This window comes from Danio rerio, chromosome 22, assembly GCF_052040795.2.
Source record: "Danio rerio strain M-AB ecotype USA chromosome 22, GRCz13ab, whole genome shotgun sequence".
Lineage (NCBI taxonomy): Eukaryota > Metazoa > Chordata > Actinopteri > Cypriniformes > Danionidae > Danio > Danio rerio.
The window spans coordinates 32,670,008-32,684,772 of NC_141042.1; the positions used below are offsets into that span (position 1 = coordinate 32,670,008).

The window sequence follows — 14,765 nt, forward strand, 5'->3', positions numbered from 1 at the left end:
AGCATTGCGCAGGACTGAATGACAGAAAATAAGGTAGTTTCTGATGGTTTCACTCACCCAAAAAAATGCTCTGTATGCACGATTTGATTGATACCAACATATCCAAATACTTTATACATAATATTTCAAAACTCCTTTGTGGTTTATTGTTTTTAGAAAATACCTAAAATCTTTTCTTTTCAGACAGGCCTTTGTAATGAAAAAGATTATTCGTGCAGGCAAAAACAAATTAGGTCAAAAAACAAGAACTCAGGTATCATGAAGGGCATCGTAAAATGCAAAAACAAAGCGATGATCAAAGTACAAAAAGTTACAAAACAATCATCAAAACATAACTAGAAAAACTATAAACAGGACAACACTCACTGAAACCATACAGATACTGCCAAACAAAGATTCCGCATTGACAGGTGTGTGCAATGTGTATAAATAGTCCAAACAAATGATGATGATGATATTCAGCTGTGTGTGATTAATGGTGACTGGTTTGTGCAAAGGCATGCTGGGATATGTAGTTTATGAATGACATGTGTAGTATGCCAGCGATCTTTCAGGAACAGATTGCTGGTTATATGACAATAAGTGTGCGATTTGGAACGCAGCTATAGTAAACAGCCATTTACCGTGTTCGCAAAGCAATTAGGAGTTTCTTGTTCAAGGGTACCTCGGTTTCGTAAGAAATTAGATATATTAGAGGTAAATTGCAGTGTTTTGCTTTTTAGCTATAACAATAAATCAAAAATCTTTCATAGCATGCCTCACAGTAATTTAAAATATGTAACGCATAATAACTCAACAATAAGGCTGTATGTGGAATGCTTTAAATAACTTTATATGTGCGGATAGTTGGCGCAAATAATTTAGCATTAGCATAAAGCATTGAAACATCCAGACCTAAAACATATTGATCACTGAGGATATTAAAGTGTTTATAAAATGTTGACAATAGCCGCATTTCCACTATCAGGAATTTTATCGGGCCGGGCCAATCGCCCGTGAGGTTGAGCAGTGGGGCCGAAATCATGTCACATTTCTACTGTCGGGCTAGTTGCTCACAGAGCGCCGCGCAAACCTTGTCCCCCAGAACGTCCCCCGAATCAAACGTCACACAACACCACCAGTTCAGTGGGAATCAGGCAGGCAGATAAAACACTCCATCACACCATCCCGAAAAGATTAAAATGAAGACAACCGAAACAAACAAATGACACATTACTGTACAGCAGTACATTATGTCTACACGGACAGGCTTGTGTATTTCCATTCCTTATATTTGTTTAGGCCACTCGCCGACCGACTGTTGGCATAATACAACGAGTGGTCCCGCTACTAACAGAGGGACCCAGCGCAGTGAGTGCACCCACCCATAATATAAAACCACAGAAATTCTCTGGTAATAACTCGGAAGAAAGTGTATTTTATAACATCCTCGTTTTGATAGACGCTGTCAAACATTCAGCCCAAATGCTCCGGAGAGACCTAAAACATCATAATTTTTTTCCTATAGGCTATATGGCACCTAATAGGTAATTCCCCTTTATTTAAAAGAATAATTTAAGGATGTGGCATATTATTCATTTATCTTAAGTAAAGTGTTAAGTGTTTCAGGACATAAGAGCAAGTAATAAACTAGAACCTAAAGTTTATTGATAAACTTTGATGTTGGCTTGAGAAAGTCAACGTGACTGCGCTAGGACTGGGAATGGCAGTTGGCAGGAAGCACGGCAGCGGTTGCTAAGTGGTTGCTAGGCAGTTGCTAAAACAATTATGGCATTGTTAGGTGGTTGCTAAGCAGTTGCTAAATGGCAATGCTCGTGTACATGTTTGATCAAATGCTAATACTTAGTAGTCATTTCTAGCATATGTTATTGCATTTAGATAATCATTCATAGCATGTAGCTAATCGTTATTAGCACTTGGCTTCCATTATCATTGTTACCATGCATAGTACACAGGAAGTCCCATTTGCTAGCATGAGTCAAACAAGCCAATGCCCAGGTCCTGCAAATGCTGGATAAGTTGGCGGTTCATTCCGTTGTGCCGACCCCTGATTAATAAAGGGACTAAAGGAATGAACATTATGTAAAAATGGCTTGCCGTATTTTTTTGAAAATACAATGCTTAATAAGTGTGAAAGCGATACATGCAAATCAGTAAAAAATATGGAGTTTAAGTCAAAAATGGCTTGCCATATCTTGAGAAAAATAATGCTTAAAATTATTTATTGGAAAACTATAAGTCTGATAAACCTTAAAGATATAGCAACAAAATCTAACGCATCTAAATACAGCTTTTGGCCAAATTTGGGGCTTGTATAATTTTTTTATATGCTCGGATTATAAAAATGTAATATTTAACATTTTTTATTAAAAAAACAATAAGTCTTATAGGCATGAGGAGATATAGCAACAATCTTGAATGTAGAAGGCACATTTTGACCACATTTGGGCCTTGTGGCATGAACGACCTAGGAGGAGATACGTTTGTTTTCATGGAAAGAGTAGTATAACAGTATGTTGGCTTTCTCAAGCCAACATAAATATAGCCTATATTTTGTTGCGCTCAGCAGCTCTTCACTAATAAAGCTCTACATTTAATATTTCATTTATAAATTTTACCACATACATTTTGTATTTGCAGTTTTTCCCAATGCGTTTGTAAAGCAGCATTGGGCAGGACTGAATGACAGAAAATAAGGTAGTTTGTGATGGTTTCACTCACCCAAAAAATGCTCTGTTTGCACGATTTGATTGATATCAATATATTCAAATACTTTATAAATAATATTTCAAAACTCCTTTGGGGTTTGTTGTTTTTTAGAAAATACGTAAAATCTTTTTTTTCAGACAGGCCTTTGTAAAATGAAAGCTTAAAATGGCTTGAAACGGTTAAATTTATTTATTGTATATACTTCCGTTGTTATAGCTTTTGTTTGAATTATATTGGTTTATTTATTTAATGTGATTTTATTATATCCCATATTTGCAATTCTTCAAATGGTACATAGCTTAGGGCTATTTTATCTAGATATGACACTATTGTTTTGAGCATACAAAAGTGGACACTAATTTTGTAAAGTTTTATGTATTCATACTTTGTCTCATCTCCAAAATAAATAAAGAATGAAAGAAACCCAGCCACTCGTAGCATCAACAGAGCTGTCAAGCTGAAAATCTGAAAATTATGTCATTTACTCACCTTTGTGACATGTGAGGTTATTGTGTCAAACATAAAACTATTTTGAAGAACTAGACTATTTTAGAGCTGCAGTAAAAAGTTTCTAAATTAATTTTATTTTAGACTACATTTTAAAATAGTTTGGCTGCTTTTAAAGTTAATTCTTGACTGGTTCTTGACTCTAAAACAATGTTTGGATGTGTATTCATGGACATTTTGTCTTTAATATATTAACTTAAAAACTCCCACTACATCTATTTCTGACTGTCTCCATCTCCCGTTTACTTAATTTCATAAGCCTTTAAGCGTTTAATTAGCATTTGCATAAAACATCTATGTTCTGAATTATTTGTAATTTTAGAAACAAAAACACTGTGTTGGTGTCTACCTTCTGCTAAACTCAAAGTGTTTAAAAGCAATAGTTAAAGCACTGATATAAAAAGCATGTGCTTGCTTCCCAATGGTGTGACACTCAGAAAAACCTTGAGTCAAGTTAGGCTATTCTTATTCATTTGTACAAAACGCACCAATAGTAGATTAATTGGGTCAACTCTCTTATTTTTTTCACTTTACAGAAAATTAATGACAAATGCCTCGAACATACATGCAAATTTTGGAATAAGTCTTAGATGTGCTTGCGTGTATGTGTCTGTGCATTTCATTGATTTCATGCAGTGAAAAACTTAATTTTTATTAGTTGAAATAAATATACTTTGACTATAAACTGACTAAAATACTTTAAATAACTTTAAAAATTTGGTCGAAACACGATTAACTTATTAAAATAAGTAAAAGTAACAAAAACATTTGTAGTCATAAGTTTTAGTCATATAGTTTTTTTTTTTAATTGTGGATTTATTTTTATTAATCCTTCACTAACACTTTGGGCCCTATTATACACCGGGCGCAATAGGGCGCAAGACATGTTTGCTGTGACTTGTTGCTATTTTCAGACCAGCTCAGTCTTCATTTTCCCATTTTGTGCCATGTTGTTTAAATAGCACATCCATTTGCGCCACCTTGTTGACTCATGGGTGTGCCGGTCTATAAAGGAGGTGTGTTAAGGTGCATGATTGGCACATTGCTATTTTGAGAAACTAAAAAAAGACTGCAATAGAAAAGCAGGTCTAAAGTCCAGCACAGAGTGTGTTAGTTGTGCACTTCGCTTACACATTATTTAAAATGCGCAGGATGTACAGCAATACGCAAATATCTTTACAAATGAAAACAAATTTAAGGATTTAAATTTTACAAAATTTTTTTTTTTCTACATAAATATAAAAAACACTGCCTCAAAGCCTTCTTCATCTAGGGGGACTTTTTCAGCTTATTCACAACTTTTGTATAATGTTATTATTATCATTAGTATTATTTATTTTGTGCATATTTATATTAGTTTTATTAAAAACAAGTTTAGATTAGTCCACCTGTCAGGTTTTGGACCATAACAGCATAGCATGTGTGTTTGGATAAAAGTTTTTTGAGCACACTTCGTTATTGTTGTTCATTTATTTGTTTGCTGGAAATTAAAACTGAATTAGGAAAAAGTTTTGAAACAAATCTTTGCAATAAACAAACGAAACACCGTTTCCTTATCCACGGGAGAGGAGAAAAAAAGTAATGGCTAAATGAAAGAGTAAAGGCTGAGTAAAGGCTGAATAGAGGAGGCTCATTCTTTATCTTTGCGCTGCAGATGTTCTGTTTAACTGTTTTCTCGCGAGTGAAGCATTTAGTTTTTGCACTTACAAAGTCTGCCATGTAAACAGCAAATGCACCATGGTGCTACAGAACTTACTCTTAAAGGGAATGGGAAATTAGACGGATTGGTTTATAGTCAAAACATACCCATAACTCAATAAGAGAATTAGCACAACCCTGTTAGACCATGCACCGCAGCGAAGAGTGTATATTTCTGTCCTTAAAATAGCACCAGTGGATTCGGACACGCCCTTAATGCTTTTGCACTCTACGCTTTAAACTCTGCGCCTAGATCGTTAAAATTTAGATGCCTGCAATGATTGGCATATAGGAATGAAATGAACTTTTCTAGTCATCTCAACTAAGTTAAACTTTGCATAACTTAAAAAAACAGATAACACTTTAAAATAATTGTGCATTAGTTAATTAGCAATAAATTTATTACAGTATTTATTTGTCTTTGTTAACATTAGTTAGTTATTAAAGTCATATAAGGTTAGTTAATGTTAATTCATTTAACTCATAATTAGGGCCAGATGGAATCTGCAGACATTTTATGCTATTTCTGCGGAGAATTTTGGTTAAAATCTGCAGATTTCTGTGGAATTATTTTGGTAGTATCATGACTAAAACATTAATATGTAAAATAAAAAACGATAACTTTTTAACTTTTATTTAGTGTTTAAAATGCAAATCCAATTCGATTCACTTTATCTGGTAAACAAAGCAAGTCTCTCATACTAAAAGACAGAAAATATTACTTTGCAAACTGCACTGTACATAAATCAGATGAACATTTTCATATTAGTCAATAATATTACTGTAATTAATTTAAAAACTGAATAAACTTAGATTTACTCAAGTAAATAAACAGAATTAATGATGGGCGAAAAATCTGCAGAAATCTGCGGAAAATCTCCGTGCACAGATTCCGTGTGGGCCTACTCATAGTGCATTAACTATCGTTACCAAGCACAATTTCAAACTTTAATAATTTATTATTTAAAACTATGATTAATAAATGCTTAAGTTAATGCTAGTAATTGCATGGTGTTACCAAAAAACATAACTCATTAAAATAAGTTAAAGTACCATAAAAACATTACTTTGTCATATCGCTTTTTTAAATTGTGGATTTATTTTTATTAAACCCCCACACCATAAACAGAGTTTCTGCTGGTTTCTTCAAGTCAAATTTAAGACTTCAAGACCATTATGAATTCAATTTTGGAGTTACACAGGGCTATACACTAAAGTTTTTCTTTGAATGGCCCGGTTACTTGTGTAATAGGTCTGTATTAATGGAAGACCATGTAAAGGGATGTGTTGCTTTACTTTTCTTTCCCTGATTAGGGAATTTAGTTTGGAGAATTGCTGTAAAAATGCCTAACAGCTGATTTTGTATCTCTTTGCATTAAATTTTATTTTTTTTAAAGTTGACATGGATTATTGGTTATTGGGTTACTTGCACATAGAAAAATTAAGACTTGTTTTAAATGAAAGACCTAAAACACCATATTTTAGCGAATTTAAGACTTTTCATTTTTAAATTCAAAACATTTAAGGACCCCGCAGGCACCCTGTATAAAGTGCAGGCAAAAGTTAAGCAGTGTTTTCCCGCAGCGTGACAGTGAAACGTCTTGTGTGAAGAGCCATTGAGACGGCAGCATCTGTTCTCCCAGCAGGATCGCTCTTAAAACTGACAAGTTTAATGGGACGCAAACATTATTCACAGAGACAGGCTGAGTCAAGGGCACTCGGGATTGACACGGCACCTGTCAGACAACAAATTAACTTGTGTGGCAAACGGCTGTAAAAGCAGGGACAAATTTATGTGTGGTTTATCGAGGCCGCGCCGTGATTATGTGCTGGTTTCATCTGTTGATTGCACTGATATTCTGGCAGAGTGTGTGTATACGCAGTTAGGAGAGGAGAGACGGACTGGCCCAAAGGACTCCAGGGTCGGTTTTTAGAGATCAGCTGAGCCGATCTGGCAGATAAAATTGCATTTGTGTTGTTGGCAGATGGGATGAGGGATCTGATGTCTGCAGAACATTTCAGTGAACATGACTCACCTTTAACTGAGTGAGTGACTGCAAACCTATTACAGACACGCACCATCACTTCTGAAGGCTGATCTCCATGCAGCTGTAATCTGCATAAGCTCGGGTCTGACAGATGCTGCGAGGGAAAACAATGACAGACGTGTTGGAAAATGGAAACGTTTGATGGATTTCTAGAATGGGGAGTTTTGCTTTACCTTGAGATTTCGTTCAGGAGTGAGAACTTTATGAAAGTCCTGCAAATCAAAAGAAGTTCTGTCTTTATTAATTGTAAGAGATGTGTTTATGTCAAAATTAATCTGTGTAATAAGTGAAAATACTTTTGTTTTAAATGTTTAAACACTTATTGATGACATATAAGGTAAATTCACTGGTTTTGTGAAGATTAAAATGACCAAATTTCATCACATTAAATGATTGGTCATTTTCGTTCTGTCAGACTACATGACATTTCTGTTAATTATGGTGAAAATCCTTTCTAAATTCCAAATCAAACATGACACAATGTACAGAAAAAGCTACATTGCACTTTTTAAAAAATATGTTTAAAATTCATTAACGCAAATATACACAGTTCAAATTTATTGGTAATTAAGTAAAATGATATTTCCATTTATTCTGTTAACTAATAAAGAAATTTATTTCATGCAAAAAATAAAAATGTCATTTAGATGTCACAAAAATTATCTTTTCAGACTTTATATTCAATTTTGTACAACGCAATGAAAGGTTTTACCTACAGTTTTTAAAAATCAATATTTAGTGAAAATTCAATAACAAATGAAAAGATTTTTTTTTTTACAAATGCTTTAAATAGCAACAAATTATTTAGAAATTTGAAAGAAATGCCTATAATAGACCATTTTGACGGATGTAAACAATAACTATGGTCTTGTTTTAAATTTTTAATGATCATAGCTTCAGAGAATCACAAAGGTTACACATATTGGTGAATAATAATGTTATGCCAGTGGTTTAAACGTTATAATTGAATTGACTTTTGTTGCAGTTATGAAATAGTTTGACAACAGACAGGAAATGTTCATGAGCCAATGACAAGACCACATTGAAATCCAACACTAATGTATTAAAAGAATAAATAATGCTGGGGAAAGATTAAACTATTAATCACATCCAAAATAAAAGTTTGTTTTGACATAATAAATGTGGGCTGTTATATTAGAGCTGCACAATATGTATCGTTTCAGCATTGATATCACAATGTGTACAATCGCAATAGTCACATTGAAGGATCTACAATGCTGTTGGGATTATAGATATTATTTTGGGATTATATAGCCACAGTTCAAAATAAAAGATTTTTTTCGATTTACTGGACAGTTTAACTAAAATGGAGCAAAAGTTTATCATTTGCACATTTTCTATTCCTAAGAGGGCTAAATAATTTAAATGAACTATTGAAACAGTAAAGTATAAAATATTGTTATAATGAAATTGTATTTATATTGAATTATTACCATCCTGTTGACCTTTTTTCCTTTTTAAATATTTCCCAAATGATGTTTAACAGAGCAAGGAATTTTTTAACAGCATGTCTGATATTTTTTCTTCTGGAGAAAGTCTTAATAGTTTTATTTCAGCAAGAATTAGATTTAGAATTAAAGCAGATTTAATTTTTTTAACCATTTTAGGGTTAAAATATTAACCTCTTCAAGCACAATATTTTTTCGATAGTCTACAGAACAAAGCATTATTATACAATAACTAGCCTAATTACTCTATGCTGCCTAGTTACTTGAAGCTGTATAGAATTGTCTCGAAAAATAACTGGTAAAATATTATGCCCTGTCATCATGGCAAAGATTTTAAAAATAGTTATTAGAGATAACTATTATATTTAGAAATGTGTTGAAAAAAATCTGCTCTCCGTTAAACTAAATTAAAAAAAATTGTGTAACATAGATATTTAAATTTATATATAATTTGGAATCATACACACATTTTAAGGTGAGGCAGTGGCGCAGTAGGTAGTGCTGTCGCCTCACAGCAAGAAGGTCGCTGGGTTGCTGGTTCGAACCTCGGCTCAGTTGACGTTTGTGTGTGGAGTTTGCATGTTCTCTCTGCCTTCGCGTGGGTTTTCTCCGGGTGCTCCGGTTTCCCCCACAGTCCAAATTTATGTTTCTACCCAATTCACCTGCAGTACAGGTGAATTGGGTAGGCTAAATTGTCCATAGTGTATGAGTGTGTGTGGATGTTTCCCAGAGATGGGTTGCGGCTGGAATGGCATTTGCTGCGTAAAAACTTGCTGAATAGGTTGGCGGTTCATTCCGCTGTGGCGACCCCGGATTAATAAAGGGACTAAGCCGACAAGAAAATGAATGAATGAACACACATTTTATATCAAACTATAAATAAACATTTTCTCAAATATATGCATTTATGTGTGTATTTATATACACATAATGCATATACACAGTTCACATATGCATATATTATAAAAAAACATGAATAAATTTTGTCCTGCACTAAAAATAAACATATAAATTCAAACATCCAAACTAACAGAAATTAAGTGGCCCCTTTATTTTTTTCGATAGCTGTATGTATAGTTTATGTGAAATATTGTTCATATTTCCATAATTAATGCATACTTGTCCAAGCCAAAAGCATCCTCAAAGCGTCTGACTGCTCAACAGAAACATCCCCATGATGTAACGTTAAAACAGTAAAGCGTGTGAAACAGCGCCCTCTAGTGCCAATAAACAAGTGCATGAAACCAGTTTTGTTAAAGATCAGGGTTATTTTATTCTTGTATGGGTAACAGAAAACACATTAAAAGACTAAATCACAATGATCAAAGAACAAATGAAGCAAACGTTGATAAAAACATTTAAGCTCATTCAGGGGGGAAAAAAATCCTACAAAACGAGCCGCTTTCACAAATATCGCTTAAAAAAAGTGAACAGCTCATGCTAGTTGATGAGGAGTAAAGAAGAGAGAACCTGTGACGAACAGACTTAAGAGATAGTTCACACAACAATTAAAAATCATCAACTCACCCTCCATGTGCTTTCCTGTTGAACAGAGATATTTTAAGAATCCTGAAAACCTCCGACTTCAATAGTATTTCTTTTATGGATGTGAGTAATTATAGGTTTCCAACATTCTTCAAATTATCCTCTTTTTTTTGTTCACCAAAAAGAAAGAAACTCAATGTCTGGAATGACTTGGGGAAGAGTAAACAATGAGCACATTAAGGTTTTTGTGTGAACTACCCCTTTAACATCTCAGCTTATAACATGGGTTCCCTAACTTTCTCATCTTTAAATAACTCAAGCTGAAGCAAGTCTCAAGCATTGGCCTCGGAACAACAAACAAACAAACAAACATTTCAGTGTTTTATCCTTGAAATACAAGAAAATCAATAAGAGGAGAGAAAATATAAAACTGTAAAAACCACCATTTGTCAGCGAATCCTGCTCAGAATAAAAAACAAACAAACAAACAAACAAACAGCTTTTGACCCAACTGGGATTTTAAAAAGGAAACACACCAGTTGAGATGGGGGTGGAAAAATGAGAAAAATGACTGCCAGAGGTGTGTGTTTTTCTCTTAGCCGTGAGTGGTGTCGTCCTCCACAAAATCCTTTGCCTGCTCTGCTGAGATCACATCGATGTGACTCACCTAACACACACACACACACACACACACACACAGAGAGAGAGAGAGAAAGATTAAGCCTGGGGAGCTCATCTGTACTTGATGAAACTTCCATTTATAGTTCGTTTTCAAGGCTCCAGACTGGTTTGCATGTGCTAATTGTTTGGCACGTTGGAGTGATAATGATGTCTGTTACCTTGTTTCTGAATTTGACGCCGTAGAACTTGTCGGCCGACTCTAGCAGCTCGGGTCTGAAAGTGGTGGTGATAAACTGAGCGTGTCCGGCCAGCTCCATGATCATGTCTGAAAGAGCAGAGCAAACACTCAAATATCTGCAGTGACAACTGTTTTGAAAAGCGTGTTGTTTGTAGATACAGGAAATTTAGATTAATTATCTCTTTACAAAAAGCTTTTAAAATGAACCACAGATTAGCTGCAAAAACACATTTATCTATTGTGCCAGATACGTAAAAACTCAGACTCAAAAAAACTCAAAATATATACAGCTGAAGTCAGAATTATTAGCCCCCCCATTTATTATTATTATTTTTTTTAATATTTCCCAAATTATGTTTAACAAAGCAAGGAAATTTTCACAGTATGTCTGATAATACTTCTTCTTCTGGAGAAAGTCTTATTTGTTTTATTTCTAATAAAACAATAAATAGAATAAAAGCAGATGCTAGAATAAAAGCAGATTTGAAGTTTTTAATCATCAATTTAAGGTAAAAAATTTAAGGACACCATTTTAAGGTCGCTTTAAGCTGTATACATTGTATTGAAAAAATCTAGTAAAATATTATTTGCTGTCATTATGAGCAAAGGTAAAATAAATTAGTTATTAGAAATGAGTTCTTAAAAATATTATGTTTATAAATGTGCTGAAAAAAAAAATCACAGAAGATATATAATTATTAATTAATTTCTTGTACTTCACTAAAAATAAATTATACTTCAGTTAAACAGGGTTTCTGAAGGGTTTAAGTCAAATTTAAGACCATTATGAATTGTGATACTAAGGAACAAACACTAAGGATTTTTTCTGGCCTGGTTACATCTGTAAATAGTTTGTTTTATTAGTAAAAGATCATGCAAAAAGACGTGTTGCTTTAGTTTTCCATGTCTGATAGTTAGAGAATTTGCTGTAAAATGTCTAACAGCTGTTGTGAATTGTTTCTTTACAATAAAAACTTAAATATAAAAATAAGTTTTGAGAAAGATTATTGTTAATTGAAGGTCAGCCATATAGGATATCTTTACTTAGACATAGGGAAATTTTAATCCAACAATACAATATTTCTGTGAATTTAAGACTGAAAATTCGTGTTTTTGAAATATAGGCCATTAGGAATTTTTAAGACCCTGCAGACACCCTGAATAAAACCAAGATGCCCATTACCCCTAATCATAAAATCTAAATAAATAATAACATACTTCTGGTGGAGATTTGCTGCAGACTACAAACAAATAGTTTTAGTTAAAAGCTGGATCATTTTAGATGTTCACTGTTTACGGACTTCTTCATTTGCAATAATGTGCAGTGCATCTCCGTTATCAACAATCACTAGTGATTACCTGACACTGCTTTTCTATGCTGAGCGTCCAGAGCCTGGTCGATTTCATCAAACAGGTAGAATGGAGCAGGATCGCACTTCTGGATGGCAAAGATGAGAGCCAAAGCCACCAGAGACTTCTGACCTCCAGAAAGCTGCTGCATCTCCCTCATCTCTCCCTGTTTACCCGTGAATGACACCTGACCAACACAAACAAGTCGTTAAGACTGTGCATATAAAACCGCACACAAACAAGAGACGCACAATAAACCAGGCAACAATGTCTTAAAATATATGAAAATGATACAGATATGCTTTGCTGATCAGAGGATGTTTATTATTATTATTCTACAGTAAATTAATTGTCCAAAATGTATGGTATCAGTCAGATGAGGTCAGACATCTCCTCACAGAAGAGAATTTTTTACCTGTACGGTAGGTTTGCACGGTTTACCAGTACTATGGTAATATTGCGATACTATGGCTCCAAAATAGTGGCTGTGCTGCTGTAGTTTGTAAACAGTAGTATCGTTATTAATGGTTTATCTATAATAGAAAGTTACATGTGGAAAAGTCACAAAAATACTCATGTTTGTGCAACAATAGACCATTTTATTTTAATAGAGTGTGGAGCCCTTTAAGGTTGCAAAACTGTGTAGATTTCGTGCCTTTTATTGTAGCCTATTTCACGGTTTCTAATGCTTCAGTTTGACGCAAATCTGAATCAGTTCCTTTCTGTTCCTGTTAATATAATTTAGTAGCTACCACAACTGCAACAATTTCTTTGAAAGAACGATTCACAGTGAAATGTTGAATTACTTGTTACATAATGAAAACCCCAAAATAGCAACAGGAAACATTGAAACAATTTTTGACCACTTCATATAGCCTAATTGTGTTGGGAAAACGCTCTTTTTGTTATTTTAATGTATTTTTGTTGATCAGTTATCTACAAAATAAACGAAAAGAATGAATACATTTTAGATGAAGTGACGTGCAAATAAAAACTTTTTGGCCTTAAGCGAATTGTAAATAAAAATTCAAGTAGGCCTATTATAACATAAAATATAGTATTTCTGACAATTTTCTTTATAATTCAAGTTATTACAGTATCACAATAGTACTACACAATAGTAGGTATTGTGATACTTCAGCTAGTATAGTATGGTAAGATTAATTAATGGTATTGCGACAACCCTACTGTATGATAATTTAGGCTACGTTTACGCTAGGGATTCACAATATATAATTTCAGCATCGCTTTCGCAATGTGCACATCTGCAACAGTCACATCGCAAAGATATGCAATGTTAAGTCTGGATTATAGTTGACCAGGAGCTACAAAATTGTATTTATATAGAATTTATACGATTTACAAAAAATGTCTGTTTCTAGTCCAAATATCGACATTTCAAAGCAAAAACAAAATTGAGCAGAACATCTGAATGTTGAAACAAAACAATGCTTTTACTTCATTAAGATTTTTTTAATGTATATTTGGACTACAACTGAGACAAAAGCAAAGAAATTTTTTTTTTTTGCATTGTGATTGTTAAATTTTTGTACCTAAAAACTGTTAAAACCATCAAATAGAGCTTATTCTAATCTTGTAAAACTATTTGTAAATCACAATATTGCAAAAAAATATCACAATATCAGTTTTCCAATATCGTGCAGCCCTAGTTTAGATGATATTTTACAATGATGTAGCCAAAAACGTTAGTTTTTTGAAGTTCTTGCATACATAACATTTTCAAAATGAGTACACACATCCACAAAAACACTAAATTAGGTATGCCAGACCAGTAGTTGGCGCTGTCAACTTATTAGTAAACATAGGGTTTCTGCAAGTTTCACCAAGTCAAATTTAAGACATTTTTAGACATTTTAAGACAGTTAAAAACAAAATGTCAGACTTTTAAAGAGCTAAACCATAAGGATTTTTACTTGCCCCTTAAAAAATGTAAATACTTGAATAATGCTATAATATTGTGTTAAAACAAGCAAACCATACATACTTTTATTTGACAAGCTTTAAAAACTATACATTTTAAATTTAATGTCTATAAATACATGAAGAACTTACAAATGTTATTGTGAGGAAACACACTGTTAAATAGAGTTGCAAATAAAGTTTTGTTAAAGTTATTTTATTGTTGGTTACTGTATACTGTATACAGTGGTTGGCCTGATTGGTTAGCTTTACATGAACATTGAACAATTAGACCTACAAGTACATTTTTTTAGCAAATTTAAGACTTTTTAAGGCCTAAAATATTGTTTTTGAAGATATTTTAAGACCCCACGGATACCCTGAAACAGTACCTATAGTAGAGTGACTATATGTTGTCGTTTATAATTTGACTGCGCGTGTTTTGCTGTTATGTGAAATAAATGCACACTTTGCTGATGAAGCATTAGGAAACACAAGAGCAACAACACAACCTTATACTCCGCCACTGTTGAATCTGTTTTTATGCTTGCCTCTGTTTCCAATCTGTTTCTACAGCTTCCTAAAGACTATGCATGTGTGTGACATCATTGTTTTCTCTCATTTTTTGGTGTTTATAGACATTTAATCTTTATAACAAAAAAAAAGGTATTTGTTAAGATAGTCTTTTAAAACATGGAAACGTTTGTTGAATTATAAAAA

General features: G+C 33.4%; 1 protein-coding gene across 1 annotated transcript in view; it reads right to left on the reverse strand.

Annotated features, from left to right (window-relative positions):
• Positions 1 to 10,080: 10,080 nt before the first annotated feature.
• Positions 10,081 to 14,765, reverse strand: part of smc3 (structural maintenance of chromosomes 3) — a 49,542-nt gene continuing 44,857 nt past the window's right edge. The window contains 3 exon segments of the mRNA NM_214689.1: positions 10,081 to 10,583; positions 10,756 to 10,862; positions 12,135 to 12,312. Coding sequence (NP_999854.1) covers positions 10,512 to 10,583; positions 10,756 to 10,862; positions 12,135 to 12,312 — 357 coding nt within the window. The 3' untranslated portion in view covers positions 10,081 to 10,511.